The 26,946-nt window shown below is 35.1% G+C and overlaps 2 protein-coding genes across 2 annotated transcripts in view; both read right to left on the reverse strand.

The window, feature by feature from the left end:
- Positions 1-2,030: 2,030 nt before the first annotated feature.
- LOC129801867 (N-alpha-acetyltransferase 35, NatC auxiliary subunit homolog) lies at positions 2,031-11,985 on the reverse strand. The gene is made up of 5 exons (XM_055847262.1): positions 11,871-11,985; positions 11,465-11,810; positions 11,178-11,401; positions 10,592-11,120; positions 2,031-3,172 (listed from the first exon to the last, which is right to left on the reverse strand). Exons 1-5 carry the CDS (start codon positions 11,885-11,887, stop codon positions 2,054-2,056), a joined length of 2,235 nt encoding a protein of 744 aa, XP_055703237.1. The 5' UTR covers positions 11,888-11,985; the 3' UTR covers positions 2,031-2,053.
- Positions 11,986-13,730: 1,745 nt separating this feature from the next.
- Positions 13,731-26,946, reverse strand: part of LOC129801870 (phospholipid scramblase 2) — a 37,927-nt gene continuing 24,711 nt past the window's right edge. Inside the window, exon 4 of the mRNA XM_055847265.1 lies at positions 13,731-14,268. Coding sequence (XP_055703240.1) covers positions 14,209-14,268 — 60 coding nt within the window. The 3' untranslated portion in view covers positions 13,731-14,208. The remainder of the gene's footprint in view (positions 14,269-26,946) is intronic.

The raw sequence follows: 26,946 nt of genomic DNA on the forward strand, positions 1-26,946 counted from the left end.
GAAATTTACCGCTCTACAACTTTGTGAAAGTAATTTTCCTCTATTTTGTAAGGAAATACGTTTATCGGGACAATTTATAAAAGGTAATTTTGTGACTATTCTCAAAAATGCTGGGGCAAATAGTACCAGACATCGGGTATTATTATATTTTGATTCGCTTTATTACGGGCTTCCGTAAATTTGAAAAAATACCAAGAGGACATATTTTCATAGAAAATTTATTCATCTACACCTTTGTAAAACACCGTTTTCTCTGCGAGAAAAATGAGAAAACGAGAAAACCGCTTTTCAAGCTATTTTAGAAAAAACACACAAAAGACTGCAAATCGTTTGACCAATGAAAACAACAAGCGGCGAGACATGATAATGACGTTTCTTTTCGCCGTGAGACATCAGAAATTGCTTCGCTTTTTGTTACTTTTTGCTCTACCTTTTGTTACTTTTTACCCCAAGTGGTCGTTTTTAATAAAAGGATTTCTGGAGAAAAGAACTTTTGTGAAATTCTAAAATAGATAGCGGATTCGTATTCAAAAAATCTAAATTATTTAGAAAATATTCACCAGTGAATCAATTTTGGAAAATAAGTAGGTAGTAATTGTTATCTTCTGCAAGGAAAATATTTCAAAAATAGGGCTAAAAATTTCGATATCTTTTATTTTCTGAATTCCTTGTTGTTTAAAAGAAGAAGAAGAGTGCGAGATAATGAGATAGGCATATGCAAAGCATGTGAGAAAGAAAGGCATGCGAATTTCGACTTCATGAAATTTTCCTGATCTAAAAGGTGTGCCGGAGCCATTAGTATTAAGGGTAAATATGATCCATATTTGATTTTGAATAACCAAATAGGTTACTTGGCTAAACTTCCAATCTGAAGCCTATATTACAGTGCAATTCAAGTTTGCTTTCGTCTTAGATTTTACCTTACTTGTTAATGTTGTTGCAGGTTTTAAATTCATACAATTACCGCTACATAAAACATAAATATTAAAATGATAATAAAACATAAATTTAAATATATAAAACAATTACCGGTCTCAATAGATGTAATCGTTATTTTATAATAAAGTCCTCCATTTGAATATTGATTTTATTCGTCAAAAGTTTATTGCTAGACTTAATAAATTGTCTTTTTCACGCTCATTAAAAATATCTGGCAGTTGTTTATGCTCGCATTTCCCATTTTATATTGTAGAATATTATTGTTTTGTCTTCAATTCCGTCTTAGTTAATTTAATTATTTATTGATTAAAACAGTTCAAAAATAATTAGTTAAAGTTTTCGAATATTGCATGGAATAAAACTGGAGCATATTTTTTTAAGGAAACGCTTTTTTTTAAATAATAAATCAAGAAATTTACAATAAATACTGCATAGCTTTTATTATAGTTTAAAAAAAAAAAAACGTGTATTTAAAGAAAACTTAAAGTGTGCTAAATTTCGGTATAGTTGCATGCAAGCGTCAAAGTCTCAAGTTTGAAATGTAATATTTTAAATTCAAATTGGTTTTTTTTATACTTTCTTCCTAAAGAGTATTGCTTGGAACCTTGTAAAGAGTTTACAGTATTTATTTACTCTAAAATCATTCTTAATACATTTTAAAACGAATAAAAATATAAACATAGCTTTGGTGCCCTATTTCGGCCACCTTCATTCTCATAGTTCCTGGCCCTTCGGGAATTCTTCCAATGCCTTTTTCACGTCATCTCGTTTGTCGAAGTTACATTTTTTGTTATTCTTTTGCATTGTATAACCTCTAGAGTAGGTAAAATCTAAAAGTTCATGGAAATTCTAGGAACAAAAAAGGTGGCCGAAATTGTAAGCTGGCCGAAATTGCAAGCTGGCCGGAATTTAACACACTTATCTTACGTCAAATCGGTTAAATCTGTGTTTAATAATTTTAATACCGTTTTTCATAGCCAAATTGTTAAGAAAATATTTATCGATATTTTTCACTCTTTAAGTTAATAAATTAACTTACCCCAAACTTCAGATGTTCCTCAAAATCTCCTTGGAATAGAAAACTACAAGTCTTAATATCCAAAAATCCTTGGCTTTATTGCTGCTTAATCACGGGAAAATACCGATGATAGCTAAAGTCAAATTCCGGCTGAACTTTGGAATCTTTCTTGTGTCCATTGGCCAGTAGATTCATCACGACAAAATTCACCTTAGTCACCCTTAGTATGTCCAGCATCTCAGCATCAGGATTTGGGATAGACTCAAGAATTGTACGTCCTTGGTGGAAATGCTTAGCGGCCGCTAGATAGAGTTCAGCCGATGATAATTTTAACAAATGAGATCGCATGAGCCTGAATTCAAAATAGGGCACCATTGGGGGTGTCTTGAGGCATGCGAATGGTGCAAAACGATGATCAAACCGGATTTTTTCATTGTCAAAAATTGCCGCAGGTTGCTGAATGCGTCCATCCTTTACAAATCCCGTCAGTCCCTTGTAGAATCCACCACAGACATTCTGCAGAGCCTGATTGTAGAGTATCTCGCGGAAATAGGGTTTAGCCTTCTTCTTCTTGGACTTGGATTTACGTGATTTGGCCCCAGTGGCTTGTTTTCCCTGATCCACAATGCAATCTTGGTCCAGGAGGAAGGATTCTGCGCGCGTTAACGAAGATACGATCCAACCAAAGAGAAATTCGTAGAGATACCAGAAAATATAGAGATACTCATGAACACTGTAGAGTTCCAGCTCAAGTCCTGACAGCAAATACAATTCCATTGCCCTCAGACACTGATAGAGAACCCATGTCCCGAAGCACGCCAAATATTGCGATGTACTCTCGGACTTTGAGTCCTGCATGTACAGGTAAGTGTCTAAGCGTTGGGCTTCATGCTGTAACTTTGCAAATTCTTCTAGCAGCCTAGCTAGCTTATCCCTCTGCCTGGCCCTATTGTACCCACAAATCTGCAGGAAGACGTACATTGTGTGCATATTGGGCGTGTAGTTGAAGAAGGACTCAACACATTCTCTGGCTTGAGGATTACTGGACAGGGCATTACGGGACATGAGCACTGGGGGAGCAATGAAGATCTTAGCAGACTCCTTTAGGTAGTCTGTGAAGGAATTCACACTGAAGAGGTTCAAATAGATGAACCTCAGCATACTCCTGGACAATAGACACTGTCCGGACTTTTTACTAAAGTCCATGAAGAAATTCTGAAAGGTAATGCATTTGCAAATTGTAAACTATTATCCAGCTTATGATATAGTTATGAGATTTTACAATTTATTTTGATTTAGGGGAAAGGCTCATAATTTTGTCCAGTTTCTTATTTTGAACACTTTGAGGATAAAATTGGACACTAAAAATAAATTGATCAAAATTATGAATTTTTATTCCAATATTTGATGAATAATGAATTCTATCTAAATATTTGTTCTTTTTGGAAGATTTTAACACTAAATACGTTAAATTTTGAATATGATTTGAGTTAAAATTGCTTTGTTGAAAATTCAGTGTGAGCAATTGGTTAGGAGAAATATGACAGAACTTCGTGTTTACTTCAGTCTTATTTAGCTGTGGTGAAGTACAGTGCTGTCTCTCTCTATATGCACAGTTTGGGTACTTTTTTTGACAGTTCTCTCTCTGAATATGCACAACTTTTTTTGAAATTCCCAACGGTTTTTTTCTTTCTTTTAATAAATTATCATTTTTTTATTGTTCTAGAATTTCCCGTGTTATTTTAAATTTTAATATGAGACAGAAAAAATAAAATTAAGAAAATTAAAAACATGGAAAATTAGTTACCAAGAAAATAATTTTCGTTATTACTTTGTCAAAATGTAAACAAATTGATTTTGAATGGAACCGACAAAAAAGCTGTGCATACAGAGAGTGTGCATATAGAGAGACAGTACTGTACTAACAATGTTTCTTCGCTGTTTTTGAGTGATATTATTGAATATTCATTGAATATTGTGTTGATTCACGTTAGTGGTGATTTGTACATTTGACCTGAAGTGAGATTTGCCTTGTGAATTAGACTTTTCGTGTGAAAAATGGGAAATTTTTTAAGACATTAAACAGTGAGGTGATGGTTCTTATTTTGGACAGGTGTTTTTCTCACGAAATTTCGTGAAATTTTAGCTTTTGTGATGACTAGGTTGGACACAAATGCCTGGAGAAACAAAGGAGCATCATCTCTACGAACGAGATGTAGCGAGAAATGCCTTGAAAGGCTCTCTGAAAGGCAAGGGAATGTGCGAATCCGCACGTACTTGGAGTACCGAAGTCAACTCACTTTAATGAATGATATAGAAAGTTTCCGGGCTTCTTGTGACATTCTACGATTCTCTTACATGAACAGGAAGAGGACTTGGTAAGATTGGTTCATGAAATGAAGAACAATGGGCATCCTGTTGAGGCGGATTAGCTGTCCAAATTTACAGCCAAGTTGTCCAAAATAAGAGCCAAAGTCACCTCTACTTATCAATTCATTTTTAATCGTACTAAGAGTAATTTTAGTAAAAACAAAGTCAATAAACCCTTAACAAGTTTCTAAACAATTCATTCATTTTCAACCGCTTATCCCTATTGGGGTCGCGGGGTTTCTAAACAAACCTTCTGAAAAGAGAGTAACAAAAAAAAGTCAATTAGTATTGAAAATATCGCACTTCAAACTTGGAACATCGATGCTTATAAGCAGACTAGACAAAATTATGAGCCTTTACCCTACTGGATATTTCAGAGGATATTTAGTCAAGGAATCAATACAATATTTTAGGGAGGTCAATGAAGACCAGAAGTAAATATCTTATACCGTTTGATCCTTAGGTAAAATCGCTAGGGCCAATTTTTTGCAATATTAGGAAAACCTCATTTTTGACGTATTTTAGGGGGATAGGGGTCGCATGAAGGGGGAGTGGGAAAAACTGAAGAGATTTCTTTCGAGGTAATGTCATTTGAGGAGGGGTCACCAAAGACCGGAAGTCGATATCTCTTACCGTTTGAATTTTATATGCGTCAAAAGACTAAAAAAGTGCGAAAAACAGTATTTTTTAAATTAGGGCTATTACCGTTACTTTTCCGATCCATCACCGATTGTGACCGATGCAGTCGGGTTCAGAATTAAAAGATCTTTCAAAAATATCCAAATGTAACCAAATCCATTGAAAATTAGGTCCTCCAGGGTGGTTAACCTTTGACTTTGAATAATCCAAGATGGCGAATTAACCGGTTACCCCTTTAAGGACGATTGGAACACCGGTGTCCCATAAAGAAAATAATTTTTCCTGACTACCTAAAGTTATTTTTTTCTTATGTCTGTACATAATTGTAAAGTAGAAGGTTGTAGGAATCTAGAATATTTTTTGCAAGTCACTAGCTATTTGCTATGTAGTAAATATTCAAGCTCAAAAATGGCGAATTTTTAAATTAATCAAATTCATAATTGATTTTATTTATTTTTCATACTTCCAATTTTTTTTAAGCAAAATCCTTTTGGCAATAAAAACTACAATACTCATACGTAATATTTTTCATTTAGGCGAAAAATCTTATTCATTGGTATTGTCAGAAAAATTACTTAAATTTTTTGGTTATTTTTGTCCCTATCGTTCATAGAAGCACAAAATACACCGAATCAGGCTCTGTTGGACTTTCTAAAGTTATATGTAAGACTTATCATTGATTATGTTTCTCAGTTTAATTTTTATTGTTGATTTTCAGTCCGTAAAAAGTGCCTCGTCGTTAAAGGTTTAAAAGATCTTTCAAAAATATCCAAATTTAACCAAATCCGTTTAAAATTAGGTCCTCCAGGGTGGTTTATCTAATTTATATTTATTGTTATTCCCATCCCTATCCCACTTATAATTTATAATTTTTTTTCCCAGTGCCAGCAACACGTGCCTTTTAGGCCAAGCTGTCACTTACTCCTCATTATGCTTGCTCCTGTTGCCCTGATCCCGCGCAACAACTGCCACTATTTTCTCATAAATGACATATTGTAAACATGTATTTGGCATATACGATCAGTGATTCAGTGGTTTCTGCCGTTTACCTGATGAGATCGGTAGTGAAGTCGGTCGGCAGCCGCATTAAGCATACTTGAGGAGAAATACATTGAATTGAATTGAATTGAATTGAATTGAATTGGTTAACCTTTGACCTTGAATAATCCAAGATGGCGAATGTTCAGCTTGACTAACTACAAAACATATCCGAAAATCATTGAAAAAACATGTTTTTGGAAGGATTAGAAGGGTTGGGGGGTAATTTGGGTAAGTTAGTTCGCTAGAGAATGCTGACTTGTGGAGGGGTCACCGAAGACCGGAAGACAATGTCTCTTTACCGTTTAGCAGCCAGGATGGTGAGAATTTGAAAAAAAAAATTGGATTGTGAAAACTGCTCTCTCTTGGAGTTCGAGCAGTTAAAAATATAATACCATAAAAAATGTTTGGACAAAGTAAATCAATTATCGTAAGTCTATCGATTCATTTAAGATTATGGGACCGATGCACTGTAGGACTGGAATTTCCAAGGGTTCTAAAAAATTCAAAAATAGCCAAATCGCTTGAGAATTAGGCTCATCAGATTGATTTAATTTTTAGCTGAGATTTTTTACAATCTTAGCTTTTGTGATCACAGGTGAAATCCGATCTCGTCAGATCGGGCTCAAACTTTGGATTTACATGTTTTGACACTCATAGATCACGAAAATCATATGCGCTAAAAATCGATTTTTCTTGGCCGTCCCGTCTGCCCGTCGTATAACCAGTTCTGGAGAGAGAACGGAGAGAGATATCGACATACGGTTTTCGGCAAAGGTTACATATCGATAGAAGGCTAGAAGTAGGTGATGTCAGATCCACCCCCCCCCTAACCATACGCCATTTTGGAATACCCTCAAAGGTTGCCTCAATGGTGAAGTTATATCTTACGTCCACAAAGCCAAAAATCTTGGGATTATTTTCAATGATTCTTTGGCTTGGGACGACCATGTCTCCTATAAACATAAGTGAAAGAATTAACTTTTCCCTTTACATTTACACCCTTAGAAGACATCAGTTCTTCACCCCTCAGGATATTCGAATGCTTCTTGTTCGTGCCATGCTCCTTCCCCTTTTCTCCAATGGTGATGAGCTTTTCTTGTCTTGCGATGCAGGTTCTATGCGACGACGCCTAATTTATTACGTTCAACAATTGCATTCGTTATATATTAGGTGAGATTCTTAACAATCTCACCTACTATAATCCTAACAAAATCTCATGTCCTCCGATCGGCCCCAAACTTTTCCAGAATGTGTTTCATCACTTCCTGATCACGAATATATGGATGGCTAAAAACCGTTCCCGTCCGTCCGTCCGGCCGCTTTTTGGAGCTTAATAGCTCCTAAACTAAAAGAGATATCGACTTGCTGTTTTCGGCAAAGGTTATGTATCGTATGAAAATTACAACTTGGTGCATTGACCCCCCACCCCCACCCCTCCTTCCGCCATTTTGAATACCCCCCTTTTTTGTTTTCTTAATAGCTCCGCCCCTATGGCATCGATCGGGCTCACATTTGAGTATCTTATAGCTAGGTCTTAGGGCTTTCGATCAATACCAAACTTAAGGTCCCCCGACCCCCCTGACCCGAGCTATAAGGGTCCAAAAAAATTTCTAAAAATTGCCATAACTCCGGTTCTAATTGTCAGAATTTAAAAAGTGAGGGCTTTTTGGAAAGTTCTCGTGAAATTACACTTCTTCTTCTAACATCGCAAGTTCGTAAAACTACCACTAGGGGCGCTATTTTTAAAAAGAAGATTTTTCAATTTTCTAAGTTACATAATTCAAAAATTCCCTTATGCAATCGGGCTGAAATTTTAGTATGTTGTAACCGCTGATTGTACCTATCAAACAAAAAAATACTTAAGTCGATCCATAACCCCTGACCCGAGCTATAAGGGGTCAAATTTCGAATATTGATCGGCCTCTATCTCCGGTTCTAATTAACATTTTGAGCTAAATTTTGGCTTTTTGGTTTCGTCTCGATGAGCACTTTCAGATGGAAGTTCAAAAAGTCACCACAGGTGGCGCTGCGATTGCGTCAAAATTCATCAAAATTGAAACTCATTTTCTCTAAAAATCTTTCGTGCAAGTTAATCAAATTTTAGAGTGTTGTAGTGTAGTCTAGGACGTTTCCAAAAAGTGGCGTAAGTTCACTGTGGTTATAATAGAACCGGAGATATGAAGGGTCAAAGTTCACGAAATAAAAAAATCATATCTCCGGTTTTATTTGACCGATTTTGATGAATGAGGGCTTAAATGTAAGATCTCACCAAATGCTACAACTTTCTAGAACATTTGAACTTCGTGGAACCAACACCAGGGGCGCTACAGTCGAAAAACCAATTTCAATATCACATAATCTCAATTATCTCGACTGTCGCTAAACCGATTTTGGTGATTACTTTGACATAATTGTAGAGGACATTTGTCTCTACATTTCGTCCATACATCATTTTCCGCTCAGACTACGCTATCACTCCTATTTTGCCGTTTAAGTGTGAAAAATTGATTTTTCCCATAATAACGCTTTGAAACCACTCAGATGACAATTTGACTGCTTCTACTCCACTAAGACACTTAAAATAGGGTTTTAAATGGAAAGTCTCACAAAATACAACAATTCTTTGATATAGTTGAAGTTCAACAAATGACTACTTGGGGCACTCTGGATGAAAAAACAAGTTAAGAAACAAAAAACCTCGATTATCTTGGCTTCTGAGTAATCGATGAGATCATGTTCTATTGGAAAATTATAGAGATAATTCTGGTCTACATTTCACCCATATATCACTTTTGTGCCAGTTCATCCAAATCCTTGATATTTTGGTTTTAATACAAAATTTGTATAATTTCACGAATTTGATTCAAGATAACTGAATGGCGTCCCTCAACTTCAACTCTAAATCGAATTTTCATGCATTCCGAGTTAGCTCACGTTAAAAATCTCACCTACAATAAGCTGATCTAGGCTTATCACTAGTTTTTTCTTATGTTTGTACGTTATTGCAAAGTAGAAGGTTGAAGTAATCTAGGATATTTTTTGGAAGTCTCCAGCTATTTTCTATTTAGTGAATTTTTAAGCTAAAAAATGACGAAGTTTTAAATTTTCATATTGAAAATTGATTTTGATTATTTTTTATACTTCCAATTTTTTTTAAGCAAAACCGTTTTGGTTAAAGAAACTACAGGACTCAAACATAATATTTTTCATAAGAGTGAAAATTATCAGTCATTAGTATCATCAGAAAAATTACTTAAATTTTTGGGCTATTTGGGTTCATAGAGACAAAAAATACACCAAATCAGACTTCGGTGAACTTTTTAAGGTTAGTTTGTTACCGATTAACAACCGATTAAGGTTGTTAATCCGTTTCATTATTATTGGTGGTTTTTGGTCAGCGAAAACTGTCTCGTCGTTAAAGGGTTAAAGGGATAAAGAGCATTTTTCATTTAATTTTAATCGAATGGTAGTTTCAAAGGAAATTTGAAGATACTTTTGAACCCTCCTATGTTTGAAAATTAGTTTTACGTTCATTGAAAAACTAATGAAAAATTTTATCAGCTATCCGAAACAACTTACAATCATCAAAATCGGATTATATTTTTGGGGAATTATTCTCAAGCTTAAACTCAAATTCCTTCAAGAAAACCTACTCAGATCCACTGAGACCGTTTTTGTACTTTTATTTAAATCGATCAAAATCATCCTAATTGGTGCAGAAATGGTTCAACACTGAGAGAAATCCAAAAAAGTTAAAATAACATTCCGGAAATGTTAATTTTACCCTGCAGTATTGATCCGAAATCGGTGTAAATATTACCGTTTTTAGGTGTATTAGGGGTTAAAGGTACCCTTTTTAATGTTAATTTTACCCTTAAAAAAGGTGTGAAATTAACATTAAAAAATGTTGATATATTTTTACACCTAAAAAGTGTTACATTTCTGAGGAAAAAATGTTAATCGCACCCCTGTTTTTTTCTCAGTGAAGGAACAGAATTTCCTAATAATTTGTAAGTGGATGTTTTAACAAAATATATAAATTAAAAGATTAGTTATTAGTTTTTTTTAATTTTTACTCCAAATGGTCAATTTTAATTTAAAAAAAAATCCATGAAGAGCAAGTATTCTTTGATCCTAAAACGGACCATGGTTTTGTTTTTTGCGAATTTAATTTATTCCAGGAACGGTTACGATTCAGCTTCAAAAAGGTCAATTCAAAAATTTACTTCTTAATGACATTGAGAAAAAAAGAGGGTGTGATTAACTTTTTTCCCTCATAAATTTAACACTTTTTAGGTGTAAAAATATATCAACATTTTTTAATGTTAATTTTACACCTTTTTAAGGGTAAAATTAACATGAAGAAGGGTAACTTTAACCCCCAATACACCTAAAAAGCATAATATTTACACCGATTTTTGATCAATACTGCAGGGTAAAATTAACATTTCCGGAATGTTATTTTAACTTTTTTGGATTTCTCTCAGTGGAATTATCGCAAAATTGAAGGATACATTTAAGTTGGTAAATTTTTTAACTTGTAAAATTTAATTTATTAAATTAGTTGGATTGTGCCTGACTTACCAAAGCTGTGTAAAAGTGAGTGCAACTGGTGACTTTGCAGGCAAGTTTAAGTCGTTGAATGAGTTCCTCCAAGAAGGACACACTCTCATCTCGGTCCTTGATCTTGGTGTATCTGGGAAAAGTTGGCGGAAGTAGCCTCTGATTGACCATTGGTGAGAATCCCATTGGATTCGGAGCATCAGAGTTGGCTTCTGGCTGTGTTCCTCTGTCTATGCTCTTCCTCATCACGGGAATGATGTCTAACAGATTATTCAACTGGCGTACCACATCATTCATCTCGGTTTCAGTGAGAGGAGTCGTCTTCATTCGCCACAAGGTCACAAAGATCTGCAAGAGGATCCGGGCAAATTTTAAGCGACAAACCACGAATTGGATAATTTCGGCGCTTTCTGGCGATGATTTGGCCTTCCGGGATAGCTCGTCTTCAGCCTCCTTGAGCATGGAGCAGGCTTTTGTGTCTGAGACGTCTGGATAGAGGGTGTAGGCAAATGTGCTAGGTTGGAAATCTTCCTCTTCGAACACTGAAGCACTGCAAGATTCCGGGAGTTCAGTAATAATTGAAATTGTGTAAAGCACATTGACTTACTGTGTAATGAACTTCCTGATGTAGTCAGTGAGCTTGTAGATTGAACAGCAGAAAGCCTTCAGGCTCTTTTCCTCAATCGCATGCGGGAAATGCATGTACAAACAAGTGAAGAGTGTCTGTGCCAGAGAATGCCCCTCTAACCATGACACCAGACACGCATAGATCGAGTCAAATACCCCAATTAATTCCCTATACTCCAGATTGTCCAATTTCAGTTCCCCATTCTGAAAATAAATCCCACGAAGTGATTCTCATGAATACTTTCCGGAAACTTCCGGAAAACTTACACTAACTGCTGTATGGAACCTTAAAGGCTTCTCTTTCTTGCAGCACATCCCAGCATCCATCTTGGGATCCATCATCTCAATAGCTGACATCGCCTCAAACAGCCCAAACAGCTCATGATGCATCAATTCTCCCAGACTGAGATCCTTGATGGCCACAAAGAATTCTTTGGTTATGTCCTTCCACTCATACGTTGGAGTAGTTTTTTCAATCTCTGTCGCCTGATCACTCTGCTCCCCAGCCGTCTGGTTGGAATTCATGACATTTGTAGTCTCCTCCTCGCTTTCAGGCCGGTTTTCATCCGGAAATGCCCCCATAACCTCTTCTTTCGACTCCTCCACCAATTCACTGGAATTCACGGTATTTTTCACACTATTTCCAAATTAATTTACTGCCCCGAGGTCTTACCTCTGATTATCACTCATTTTCTTGTTGATTTGCAGGATCAGTCTCCAGATATCCACCCTTTTCCCTAAGCAAAACACACACAAGAAAATTTTTTCACTGCTCACTAGTACCGAAAATTTCCGTTGGCAGCACAAGCGCACTGTTCAGCTTCCCGCGCTTCCCGCGCAAAAATTAAAAATTATAAAAAGTAACGGTTAGAAACATGCTGTTTAAAATTTCTTGATAGGGGAGACTGGGGAGATATGGGACAGGGGTAGTATGTAACGAGGCGATTTTTTCATTAATTATTGCAATAAATGGGATTTAAGCACTACTCAATCATAGGCAACAATAAGATGTATCTTGACTAAAAGAATGGATATCCTCAGTTCTATTGCTTAAATTCTATGAATATTTTTTTTAAATTGATAAAAATTGTATATTTTGACGTCTCAGCTTTTCTATTTCTGTTTTAAATTAGCTACAGTAGAGTCTCGCTATAGTCCATATTTGGTTTCAAATTTGACACTTGGGTCGCACTATAGTCCATGTAATTTTTTAAAATTATCAACGATTTTTAGTATTGAAATTGCTCGACGGCTTCCACTTTCTTTGCGATTGTGGTACTTGTCTTTGCTCTCTTCATTGTGGATCACAATTATCACAACTACTTAATAAAGTTTGCCAAAAATATTAAAATAATTATGAATTTCGCATACTAAAAAACATAACCTAACTTAAAATCAGAGTTTTGGAATCAACGGTCGATAAATTGTGGACTATAGAGCGATGGCCTATAGCGAGACTCTACTGTATATATCTTATATCCACTTCTCATTTTTAAAATTTTGTCGAATTTGCGGGAAAGATTAAGAAAAAACTTAAGGACCAAATGAAATGAATAAAGGCTTATTCTCTTCAGCATTAAATTCTCTTCTAGTTTAACTAAAAGAATTGATGCAAACTTATTCTTCATTTTTTTTAGAGCATGTGAAAGTTAAAATTTTGTCCCAAAAACGTATGTTTTTTCAAAAACTTTGAAAAAAAGTTCCGATTTAACGATTTTCTTCGGGTTTTCTTATATTAAGAGAACAGCTTTCGACGAAAATTGCTCCTTATGAACTCTAAACATTTCTTTCATTAAAAAATGCGTTTTTGGAGGAAAGTGCCTGCACTGCTGTAGATAGAAACGTAAAAATTCTGTCAAAAATGCGTTTTTTGACAAAAATTACTCCCAATGTGTAGAGGCCTTTACATTTAAAAGAAAGTCTTTAAACACAGAGGCAAACTTGAAAAAGTGTTGCTTTGGATATATTTTACAAAGGTGCTCTCGAATTCATAAACTTATAATATTTGTTGATATTATTGCTTTGAAACTTGAAAATAGTATATTTTTAAAGATCAATACATGAATACCAAATAACTACTAAATAACTTTTTCTTAATTTGTCACAAAAATGTGGCAATATTTTACAGAGTTTTGATTTTGGACAAGAACAATGGACAATTTTAGCAAATTTTGAAACAGAAATTGGCCTTTTAAGCGGGGCAGAGGTAGGTTAGGGGGGGGGCAATGTACCCCTGCCCCTCTCCGTTGTTACGCCCTTGCCCATAAGTATCCTATAGACCGCATAAAATTGTAATACGTTATCGTGATTTTTTGGAAACTGTCTCAAAATCAAAACATGAAAAAGTGTCCCAAATCTCCCCGATCTCCCCTATTCCTATGATTAGCAGCCTACACGGAGAAAAAGTTTTGTCAAATTAATAACAAGTTTGTCAAAAGGATGTTAAAATATGGAAATTTTGTCACAAATATAACATCTTTTTGACAAAATTTTGACAAGATGCATTTGTCCGCTAACTAAAACACAAAAGAAATTTTATACTGGACAAAAAATATTTATTTGCTAAAAATATTTCCACTTCGTGGAGCTTTTTTGACATGAAATATTTCAACATTGTCATAGAACATGGATCCATAAAATTACGCATATTGTTAATAAATCTAATAAAAGTATTTTTTGTTGTATTAGGAAGCTGAAAGACAAAAGAATATGGAAGATTACAGAAGCCAACAATTATATTTCTATTACATAATGTAACATTGCTGAATAAATTCTGTATAAACTTGAGGTATAACTTTGGTTATTAAATGACACAATCCAAAAAAATAATACAACTTTTTCTTATCATAAAAGCTACAAATACTTTGTCAAAAAAAAATTCGGTATTACAAGTACACTTTGCGTTATTTGTTTCGTTTCATTTCTTGCGCTTAAATGCAAAAGGTGCGCTTTAAGTTTAAACAACAATCAATCTCGTTGTTGGGCGCTGAGATGCTGTCGGCCACTCCTTTTTAGAACATTCCTGGACGATCTTGTTCTTGGTTACCACTCTTTTCAAAGAACATTACATCCTAAAAAAATAAAAAGCACATAAGAATGGAAATAACCTTAGAATTATAAAAAAAAAATTAAAGAGAAAAGAGATGCCAAGCGTCGTCCCATACTTTACAAAATACTAGAACTTATAATTGTTATACCTCAAAAAAGTACTTTTGCAGCATTTACCGTAGGGGAGACTGGGGCGAAGTCATAAATCGAAAAATTCAAAATTCAATATCTTCCAAGATAAAGAAAATAGCGGCTCAATTTTTTTCCATAGATAGTCTCCATAGACCTTCTTTAATGTCGTAAGTTTCTTAGAATTCGAACAAAGAATTTAGAAAATAAAAAATATCGAAATTTTTAGCCCTATTTTTGAAATATTTTCCTTGCAGAAGATAACAATTATTACCTATTTTCCAAAATTGATCCACTGGTGAATATTTTCTAAATAATTTGTATTTTTTGAATACGAATCCGTTACCTATTTTGGAATCTCACAAAAGTTCTTTTCTCCAGAAATCCTTTTAATAAAAATGGCCACTTGGGGTAAAAAGTAACAAAAGGTGTGGAGCAAAAAGTAACAAAGACCGAAGCAATTTCTGATGTCTCACGGCGAAAAGAATCGTCATTATCATGTCTCGCCGCTTGTTGTTCGTATTGGTCAAACGATTTGCAGTCTTTTGTGTTTTTTTTTCTAAAATAGCTTGAAAAGCGCTTTTCTCGTTTTCTCACTTTTCCCGCAGAGAAAACGGTGTTTCACAAAGGTGTAGATGAATAAATTTTCTATGAAAATATGTCCTCTAGGTATTTTTTCAAATTTACGGAAGCCCGTAATGAAGCGAATCAAAATATGATAATACCCAATGTCTGGTACTATTTGCCCCAGCATTTTTGAGAATAGTCACAAAATTGCCTTTTAGAAATCGGCCCGATAAACGTATTTCCTTACGAAATAGAGGAATATTACTTTCACAAAGTTGTAGAGCGGTAAATTTCCTATAAAATTGCGCTAATTAGAAATTTTTGAAGCGCTCGAGTAGCTTGTAAAAAAATAAAATATCCGTTTTGTTACTTTTTGCCTTTTTTTATATCGTTTCACAACCCATTTGAACCGATTCATAAATCACTTAAGATTGTCCAAAATAATTTAGGAGTAATGAAATTGAATTTCGGACAAAGACTAGGAGAGACTGGGGCAAAACTTGTCAAAATGCATATTTCATTCTTTCACGAGCCCTGAGAAAACTTAAAAGTTTTATAATAAACATATTCTTATAGAAAATTTACTGCTCTACAACATTGCAGAAGATTATTTTCCTCTATCTCGAAAGAAATGTTATTTTCGAATCATTTTCTAAAAGTCGATTTTGTGGAGATTCTCAAAATTGCTGGGGCAAATTTTGTCAGTCTTCGAATAATTTGTGACGTTTTACTCTCGTAGACGTTAAAAATATCAAATAGACATATTTTTATAGGAAATTTATTCCTCTACAACTTTGTCGAAGATAATTTTTCTCTATCTTAACGAGAAATGTGCTTAAATTGAGCTAATCAGTATTGATATTTTCTGTAAGCCAAATATTCCAAAAATAGGGCTCAAAATTTCATTCCCAAGTGGCAAAAATGAGGTAAAAGAAACGTTTGTTGCACGTCACTCAAGTTACTTCAAGTTGCAAAGAGCCGAGGAAACCTTATGACCTAAATATAACGTTTTGGCTACTTAAAATATTAAGGTCAGACTTGCTGTGTTATAATAACGTAATTTTTTCGTCGTTTTTCCTCAAAATATTACATAACTGTTTGTAAGAAAATTTACGCGCAAATAACGTAATTTTGTGACCTCTCTCTTTCAATATTCTCAGCCCAATAAGTAGAATATCTGCAGCTTCTTAAACATTTAGAAATTATAATATAAGAATATTAGGTTATAGAATAGCTTAAAAAAATAAAATGAAATATTTGATTGTTTTGAATTTAATAAATGTATATATGATAAAATTTTTCGTTCTTGCAAATAATTTGCAAACGAATAATTTTCTCAGAGTATTTCTACTTGAAATGCAAATTATTGTTTGCATTTAAATGAAATTTAAATAGATGATCTTACTTAAACATAACCTAATAATACGAGATTTTAAAATTCAGTAATAAAATAATTATTTGAAATACGTTTAAAATAATTTATTTCAGATTTTTTCTAACTTACAATCTCTAAGTAAAAAAAGCGTGTCTGCCTTAATGTGTTGAAAAAATGAATTTTTAGTCATTCGAGGAGAGTTGGAACAGTGGGAGAGATGAACCACCATCTCATTTCACCTCATTTGGTCTATTTTTGCCCTTCAACATTCTAATGAAAACCCCCAAGTTACAGCTTTCTACCTTTAAAATTGTACGAGAAAATTGAAATTGAATTTTTTGGATGTCTGAAAAATGGCCAAAAATTTTTATTTCGCCATAAGAATACGTGTATTTGGGGGTTGAGGAGAGATGGAACTTAATAGTTTTGGCAACCCTTCCGGTGGTGAATTTTGATCAATGTTCTTCAAAATCTTTTCAAGTAAATCTTAGAAATTATTTTCCCTAAATTTCTGGTAAGATTGACTTGATACACTCAGCGAAATTGCCATCGAAGTATATGAGCCACATATTCCACAAAATAAATCATTTATACTGAAAAAATAAAATAAACTCCAATAAATTCAATGAAATAGTGTTCATGTCTAAAATCACTTCCCTCTTATTCTAAATTAATAAAATAAATTATAAAAGTAGTAAGGTGCCAGCAGAGTACTGTTGTGACGTCACCTGTGTGACCCAGCAGAGTACTGTTTTGTGACGTCACAGGGCTATAATGCTGGTCGATGGGCTACCTTCAGGGTAATCCCTCCTCCCCGTTCCCCCTTCCCGCAACCCCCTTTTCGGTTTTCGGTTAATTTTATTGGCTGTCCCAGCAGAGTACTGTTGATTCTTATTGGCTGTCCCAGCAGAGTACTGTTGATTCTTATTGGGTGTCCCAGCAGAGTACTGTTGATTCTTATTGGCTGTCCCAGCAGAGTACTGTTGTTGGGAACCATTTTTATTGGCTGTCCCAGCAGAGTACTGTTGTTGGGAACCATTTTTATTGGCTGTCCCAGCAGAGTACTGTTGTTTGAATGTAAACCGTTTTGATGGTCATATTGCGATTTTAAGATGTAAACTTTAGACGGCCATCTTGAACTTTTTGAGATTGCACTTTTAAAGGGTCATTTTGAAATGCAAATTAGCTTGGTGGACTCTTTCTCATGTAATTTTTTCTTCCTATACAATGCGCAGATGACTGTGCACTTTATCCGCACGTGATAGAAAAAAATGTGTTGTGGCTTTTCGCTATCAATGAATGAAATTTTAGGTGAGCTTCTTCATATTTTTTTCTTCTGCACTGTCCAAGTGTGGAAAATGCAAATGCAATATGAGACCTTTTCGCACTCACTCCCATATATGGGAAAAGCCTGTGCTATCGCTGAGTACAAGAATTTGATTTCTTGAGAGGCGGTATTTCACAATATTTTGAAAATCTTATTTATCGAATTTCACAATGAGTATAAATAGATGTTATCATTGGTGAAATCAATTATTTAACTATGAATACTCTTCAAATTAGGGCCAAATTGCTTGGTAACAGCAACACAAGAAATTTTTTTGGTGGAGTTTACCCTATAGACAAACTTCCCAAATATAATGTTAAATTTCCTTCTATAATAATCGTCAACACAGCCCCTTCTCATCATCCCGGTAAACATTGGATTGCGATTTATCTACCTGCAGATAATAATCCAGTTGAAATATTTGATTCATATGGTCGTTTTTTGAGAAATAAATATTTAGCTAGATTTATTAAGCAACATGTCCATCAGAGAACAGTTATTTACAATAAGAAAAAACTTCAGGCTGAGTTTTCTTCAGTGTGTGGACAATATTGTTGTATGTATGCGTATTTTCGATCAAAAGGAAAGTCTATGTCCGAATTTCTCCGAATATTTGGCACAAATACATATGCAAATGATCGGAAAATACAAAAACTCTTCAGAAACGTATATCAATAAAATCAAATAAGGACTTTTGTCAGTTTGTCATTAGAATTCGAAGAGTGAAGTAATGGGTAATACACAGTCTAAGATGGGAAAGATTGTGGAGAAAAAAAAGAATAAAAAAGTTACTAAAAAGCAAAGTGTAAAAGCGATCCCACCGAAACAATCTCAAAATAAAAGATCTGAACATGTAGAAGAAGGATCTTCAGGTCAGAATTCAGCTGCAGAGCCAATTTCCATGGACATTGGACCATTTATGGAAAAGGAACCTAAATTACTGACTGAAATGACTATTCTAAATGGATACACGTACTTTCTAAATGATTTGAATACTACTTTTGTCACTGTTGGATTCTGGAGTCATGAATTTACACCGATCGTTAAAATTTCTGCAACAAACTACTGGCTTGGATCTGACACTGTTTACTTTACCCAAAAGTCATGGAATATGCTGTGTTCCAGCGAGGCGAATATCAGAGATATCCTGAAGAATGGAGAGACAGACCTCATGAATGCTGGATATATTAATTCAAGATTTGAAAATTTGGAATTTAATTTTATTCAAGTTGAAAATATGAAACCAATAATGTTGTCTCAAAATGGAAATACAATTCTCTTAAACGAAAAAGAATTTGATTGTCTCATGAATTTAAAGTATTTCATAAATGTTACTTTGATTTATAATCATTCCATTCAGAATTACATTCAACAATATTTTGAGAATTATATACAAACATGTAAAATAGCAGGAGTAAATAAACTTGAAGCTACTTCATTTACACCTCCTGTAGAAAATCGTTCACCGATAAATTACTTCAGATTATTTACCGAAATAAGTTTTTATATTGAAAAAATTAATTCATCCGCAAAATTAGATCAGGAAAAAATGTAATAATTTTAAAAATAAAGAAAATTATTCTCAAATTACTTGCTGTCTTTTCCTCACTTCTTCAACTTCTCAAAGTGGAAAAACATCAACGTTGCAATTCAGTGGAAAATTAAAGATATTTATTTTCTATATAAAATCATTTATTAGACAATAAAAACTTAAAGTATATAACATATTCTACACCGAGAAAAATGTGGATGGTAAAATTTACCATCCTCCATACAAAATTCTAATGGCCGGATAGTAAAAAAGTCACCCAGCAAACGCGATATTAAATTGGACTGTCAAAAATTGTAGAATCTATTGCATGGATAGTAAATTCTAATAGCCGGATGGTAAATTCTAATATCCCCGGATATTAGATTTTACTATCCGGATGGTAAATTTTACTGGCAGGATAGTAAATTTTACTAGCCGGATATTAGAATGAAAAATGTCGGAAAAATTTATTTTTCCCTATTTTCATTGATTTTTGGCCATTGTTTGAGGGCTTGGGGCCCTTCTTGGATGACATTCTCTGTATTTCAAGCCATTTTGGTGCGTGAAAATTGACGACTGCGCTGAGATTTGAACACGCGACCTTTGTGATGACAGTCCAGCATCTTCCAGCTGCGCCACGAATTCCTATAATGTATTCAAAGCATATCGGGAACCGTTGCATCGGCACACACGATATTCCAAAATGACATTCTAACAGCAGGATGGCAAATTTTACTGGCTTGGATAGTAATTTCAATCCAAATTACTATCCTCCGTTAAAATTTACTGTCTTCCAGTTAAATTTTAACATCTAATATGCGGCCAGTAAAATTTACTTCCCGGATATTAGAATCTAAGAGAGGTCAAGGTAAAATCTAAATGAGGATAGTAGATTTTACCATCCGGCTGTTAGAATTTACTATCCATGGGATAGTAAATTTTAAAATGTCAAGATGGTAGATTCTAAAGGAAAGTTTCTATGGAGGATGGTATTTTCTACTATCTTTTCAGGCAGTAGAATTTAAAGACACGATTTGTAGAAAATACCATCCAAATTTTTCTCGGTGTACATATATGTATATATATATATACAAAAATTATATTATAAAAGATAATCTATTTTTAAACTAATAAGGATAAATCTTATTATAAATCTAAATCTAAAATCCGAATGGCAAAGTGACATTATTGTCAATGCACCGTCTTTTTATTAAAGTGAATCGGGCTGTTTTTGAAGAGGGTCCTGATATGATTTTAAAATGTTTCTGGCGCTGAATTTTGTTAGGGTAGGTTATTTTGATTTCTGTATCATCGCAGAGGACCAAGGATTTCAGACTATCAAAATTTATATCTTTTGCAACTTCCCTGTTTTGTGATATCCCCTTGCACACTACTTTGTATGAGTAAGAGTTTGTAGATGGGGAGTAGATTTTCAAACCGTAGGCTTTTGGCCCTGTGCTTACAAACTCATCGATGAAGGCTCCCTCACCGAAATCATCCAATTCGTCTGTTAATTCTCCCAAAAATTTACCAGTGGAAAGAGGATTCTCTTCCCCTGCTGGGACTACGTAGATGACTGAATCCGTGTCACAATATAAAATATTATGTCCTATCTTTGATAAGATGGAATACAACTTGATCCTTGCATTGGTTGTGGTGCAGATTCCGACACCCATATTTATATATTTCGATGGAGGCTCTGAATCATGAATATGCTTCCATGAAACTAAATATTGGTTGTCACTTGCGGGATAAAACTGTACAATTTCAATTGCTTCTGAAGAAAGAAGTTCATTCAATTCCTCAGGAGAATTGCAAATTGTAGTTTTAGTGAAATTCTCCCGCATTATGAATCTGCCCCACAAACTATTCAACATTATTTTCGCAAGTGAACGCATACCTTTGTTAACACGGATGTTTTCTTTATCAAGCTGTATTCCCTCATTTTCAAAGAATTCTCGGATATAATTATCTTTATCAGAATCGGATTCAACTCCCGAGGGCCATCCACTAGCCTCCTGTTTAATTTTGAGAAAATTATCAACGTAATCGGCAAAAAGTCCACGTTCACCCGTCTCGCGATTGTATTGAGAAGTTTCATGTGCCCAAACTTCAAAGCATTTTGTGATCACGTACCCATGATCAACTGCGAGACGGATCTCATCAATGGACCATGTTCCTGTGAGGGATCTTTCATCGTCTGAATGGAGACATCGATCACTATTAAGATCTTCCGCACATTTTCGACAGAGAGTGAAGAAGAGTCGGTTATTGCACCTGAAGGGAAGACAGGGGATATACAAGCCTCTTGGTGGGAGAATAGTGCATTTCACCACACCGTCATGCTTCAATACATCCTCCTGACTTGGGATATCTTTAATAATTTTTGGGTGCCCGACAAAATACTTCGAATATTTGTTCGCCCACGGGTAAAGAGACGTGAAGTCATAGTAATAAATTTTATCCCCGGGGCGACATTTGTAGTATGTGCGGAAAACCTCAGTTCGGCCCCCGTAAACCGCTGATCGTAAATCAAATCCTGAATCAACAACTTCAGGATGATTGTTCAGTCTCTCCGCAAGCACAGGGTCAGCATCCAACATCCGGCGGAATTCACACTCCCATATTGAAACAAGATTATACCCCAATTGACGAATGTGATCCAACCGTTTTAGAGTGCTCTCATAACGACTCTGCATAGTATCATTGGGTTTCTTCGAGAATGCATGCCCTCTATTTAAAAAGCATGTATGCCCATGGAAGAAACAGCCCTCAAAACTATACACAGTGTTAGAGGTCTCATCATATCCATCAGCAATATATCGAGAGCCGCGCAGTTTGACCTCATACTTTATGTTGGGATGGGAAGTTTCCTTCATATACACGAGCCATTTCAGAGAAATTTTGCTCTGCATTTGAAGGAAATTGGAATTATAATTGTTCTTGGGGGTAATAGCAAGGGTGTTGGGAGTAAGGTATTTTTTCCTGTAGGCTTTCATCACAGCGTCAGCTATGGTGATAGCCTGCAAGAAGGGATTCAAGGATGTAGTTTCAATGAAGGAATGCATAAAGTTGAGGCATCCTTTCACTAGAATTTTGACATCTTGGCGGCAGTAATGGATGAGTTCTTTGCGGTTGTCAAAGGGGAGTTCTTTGACTTGCTCATACCATTCTAAAAACTCGGCATATTGCTGGGAGGACATGGATTCAATTGGGTACATATCAATTGGGGGATAACTTCCAATATAAGAGCGGTTTTCCGTGGTATTGAATTTATAGGGATAATATCCCTTATCGCATTCGGGAAGTCCAAAACTCTTTGAGAATTGTGACAGAGGGAAGGGAATAAAGGAAAGAGAGTCAAGAAATGTGACTCCCTTAACTTTTGCAAAAAGTATTTTACAACCTTGTAAAACGGGTTCTATCTTCTCTTCCCTCTGACACAATTCTTCGAGTATGAACTGTGCATCGTAGCCTTTAGCATTGTGAGCGATAGCAACAGTGGGCATAGGCCTAAAGGTAAGTACATAATCAACAAATTTTGCTACCGCTGACCTGTTGCTGTCGCTCTCAAAAACATGTTCCACGGGACTGCAATTGGGGCAATTAGAATCCAAAGAATTACTACACAGGTGACATACTGTGTATGATATACAAAGGTTCGGAACATGTTTAGAAAATCCGTTCCCTATATCTACAAACTCTGACTCAAAATCGTAGAAAATCAGAGTATATTCTCTGGATGCCTTTTTCTTATACCCCTGCATATAGCAATAATGGGGGAGTGTGCAAGTTTTATAACATATATCACAAGTTCGTGAATCACAATCGTGAGCGGTGGAGGGGTCATACATTATAAAGCATTGATCGCACATTTTCATACGGTTACATACCCCATTGTTAATATGACGCTGAAGGCAATGAATACCTCTGAAAGATCGATTGCAAGAAATACATGGAATCATATCCCTTACAGAGGGACATGGTGGGGTACTTGTACAGTACTTGCACGTTTCAGGGCAAATATGACTTCTATTGTACAAAGTGTCACAATAACTACATTGATGTTTGAAATCGAAAAATCCCTGAACAGATTTAATGCAAAAATAATGCTTTTCTACTTTATCATAGAATAAATTTATAACTTTGTTCTGATTCTCCTTGGTCCTCCGCGATTTGTATGCTATACTTTCAAAATTTCCGGCATCGTCATAAATAACGATTCTAAATTGATCTCCGAATTTTTTATCAAACCTATTAACAAAATCAAGCCCGTAAGAACCCTCTTCACTAACAGGCCCTCCTACATTTTTGATTAACTGTAAAACTTCTCTCTTGAGAGTGGTTGGGTAACGTCTAATGCGATGCAATTGCTTTTTACGTTCTTCCTGATTGTTAATTAAAAGACACTTACCAACAAAAAGTGATGTTGGTAGGCAGTTGGATGTCCCAGAAATATCTATTATGCTCTTCTGTTTGTACCTCCTCATTTCAGATAAATTCATCCTGCTTGGATTATGCCGTTTTCCCCGCCCTGTGGAATAAATTATTAGAAACAAAATTATTTTCTGTCATTTTATTCAACGCATTTATGGTGTTACCCAAATGCATTACAAAAAATTTAAGAAAATATTTCATAATTAATCTAATGAATGCTTACCTTCCATTTGATGGAGTACATAAGCTGTAACGCCTAGTACATCGGATGTACTGAATACAGGTGTACTTTGATGAACCTTTTCCATGGCAGAAAATATAGCTTCTGCTGATAAAGACCCCAAAGGACGAAGACCCAAAAATATGGGCTTGTTGAATGGGTTCTCCTCAAGAAATATCTCGAGGATTACTTTGTCCCCGGGGTCTCCCTCCTGCTGAACAGTTGAAATAACTTTGGCGAAAGCTTGGTCTAGCCAATCCGTAGGGATGTTCCTTGTAGGACATTGCAGCTTGAAAGTCAGCTCAAGTTGGGTGCTCCTATACCGCTTGTTGAAAGATTTGGTTTTGCGTATGAATTTCACCAAATCTTCTTGAGGATTTTCTGGAGAGTCCCGTTCCTGTTCACTGACTTCAGCATCTTCTTCTGCAACATCTGTCTCAAAACCCTCGTTTTCAGCTTTCCGTTCCTTGAATTGAATAATTTTATTTAGTTTTATATCCGTATAGATTACTTAAAAGAATGTATACATACCATCATTTCACGAGATGTCCCAGCTTGCATATTGACATCTGCATTTCCTCCCCCAGTCTGAACATGAACATTGCTGATGTTGCTGAAGAATAAAACCTCGTTGAGCAGCTCCATCAAATTTTCGGATATTGGCTGCCAACATAGGTTTTTTACGAGCTTCTTCTTATCAGATATCAGCAATTCCAGGCCTAGCTCCATGTCAGACTTCATTTTTGTCAGGATTCCGCGAGATAGCACTTCATCACCTTTGTTCAGCATCTCAATCATCTCCATCACACTTTTATCTTTGAATAAGAAGTTGAGCAATTCGACTTCAGATTTCTCCTGGGCAAGGGTTTCCATCACAACTTTCAAATTACTTTCACTCATTTTTCACCAAAACTTGACTTCTTCACTTATAGAGCACGAGATAGTGTAATCACCAAATTTGCAGCGACTGTGACAGAATTGCATTCCGCGATGGGTTTTTATACTCCCATTCATCTATCGCGAAAATGCATTTTCCCATAGAATGGACAAACTTTGTCCAGACAAAAATCTCCAATTTCAATTGCACGTGGGATTAAAATTTCTTATTCCAAGAAAAAAGTCGTGATCGCGAAAATTCAGTGGTGTCTTCAATGCTTATTCCATGCAGAGGAAAAGTGTCCAATTTCATTTTTTGCAAATGATGCTTTTCCAGGAAATTATTTCACAGTTTTGCATTTTCTATTAGACTTTTATTGCACGTGTGCAAAGGATCATATTTCAAGTGGGAATGGAATTTACTGTTTCCAAGAAAAAGTCGCGATCGCGAAAATTCAACAGTGTCTTCGCGATAAGCTTAGTCCATGCAGAGGAAAAGTGTCCAATTTCATTCTTCGCAAATTATGCTTTTCCAGGAAATTATTTCACAATTTTGCATTTTCTATGAGAATTTTTATTGCACGTGTGCAGAAGATCATATTTCAGGTGGGAATGGAATTTTTTCCGAGAAAAGTTGCGATCGCGAAAATGCATTTTGATACCGTCATCCAGACATGTTCGAAACATGTCCTAGTGCAGACAAAGAGGAAAAGTGTCCAATTTCATTTTTATCGGGTGTGGTGTTTTTTTCCAGGGAATTATTTAACAGTTTTGCATTTTCTTATGATGAAAAATCATATTTAATTTTCCCGTGGGATAATTTTTTAATCAGTGCACTTCTTGCCAGTATATAATGCAATGGAACGTTTAAAATTTTAATTATTCTACATTCATCAGTCAGAGTGTCAACACTTACGTTTACTAACATCTACAGAATCAATCTCAAACCAAAATGGTAAGATTTTATTAATTGATTTTTTTAAAAGATGATCAAAACTTATATTGCTCTATATTTTTATTACAGGATCTTCAGAAAATGTTCAATCAAGCCAGGAAGGAGGTTAAAATGCAGAAGGCTATTACTGCAAGCAGCTTGACAGAAGGAAGATATTACCATATCCATGGAATAAGGATGGTGAATACGAAGTTCGGGAAGAACTACATTGCTGAGTTGGAAGAGAATATCAGTATTTGGCTCCCGAAATCCTTAACCAAGCGAATGAACGGAGATGAATTGACAAAAATTTCAGCAGAGGATATGTGGGAACTGGCCTATCTTGGAAAAGAAGTTGTGGGAAATTACAACTTTGTTAACGTGGATGTAAGAAAGAAGAGTAATTGATTTAACTCTTCCAGTTTGAAAAATAAAAATTTTGAAAAATCTACTCAACTTTTTTTCTTGGGAATTTTCTATGGGGTTGTTTTCTCTTTGTGGTTGCATTTTCCGTTTTCACTTTAATGCGAAAATGTATAAATACCTCGGTCTCTATCAGATTTTTCGTCATTTGATTATTTCTGAAAAGAAGATGTTTAAATTTCGAGTGCCCTTCTCCATAATTCTGGCTGGGCCATCAGGGTGTGGGAAAACAACTTTTGCTCTCGATCTTTTGAGAAACTTGAGAGACTTCACAGATACGGACTTTGAGAACATTTATTGGTGTTTCTCTGAACAAGGGAGTGTTGGCAATTTGCCGAAAATTCAAAATCTTAAAATTTGTCAAGGCATTCCCGATAAAATAGGTGCCAATGATAAAAATGCTAAATTGGTGATTATTGATGATATGATGACTGATAAAAAATATGAGCAGAGAATATGTGACATGTTTATCAAAGAATCACATCATCGAAATATTTCAATAATTTTTATCTGTCAAAACATTTTCTATCAATCGAGATTCTCGCGAACCATTTCTCTTAATGCAAAGTATCTTGTGATCTTCAAAAATGTGCGTGATAAATCACAATTTTTTCCTCTCGCTCGTCAACTGCATCCAGAAAATCCTGGACATTTGTTGAACGTATATAAGGAGTGCACTGAACAACCTTTTGGCTATCTTATGATTGATCTAAACCAGGAGACACCAGATATTTTTAGATATCGATCTAATATTTTCAATAAATCTTTTTGCGAGTGTTTTGCTAATCCCGAATATCTATCCAAAAATGAAACAGAAGAAGAAGAAGGTAAATCACAGGAATTGTTTCAAGAGATTGAAGGAAAACAAGCATATTTTGTATG

The sequence above is a fragment of the Phlebotomus papatasi genome, chromosome 2, assembly GCF_024763615.1.
Source record: "Phlebotomus papatasi isolate M1 chromosome 2, Ppap_2.1, whole genome shotgun sequence".
Lineage (NCBI taxonomy): Eukaryota > Metazoa > Arthropoda > Insecta > Diptera > Psychodidae > Phlebotomus > Phlebotomus papatasi.

Excerpts from the sequence above, each read along its gene's own strand:
- LOC129801867 (XM_055847262.1), bottom strand. Across the intron at positions 11,402-11,464 it reads GGTTCCATACAGCAGTTAGT|AATGGGGAACTGAAATTGGA; the intron begins GTAAGTTTTCCG and ends ATTTATTTTCAG. Across the intron at positions 11,121-11,177 it reads ATCAGGAAGTTCATTACACA|TGCTTCAGTGTTCGAAGAGG; the intron begins GTAAGTCAATGT and ends GGAATCTTGCAG.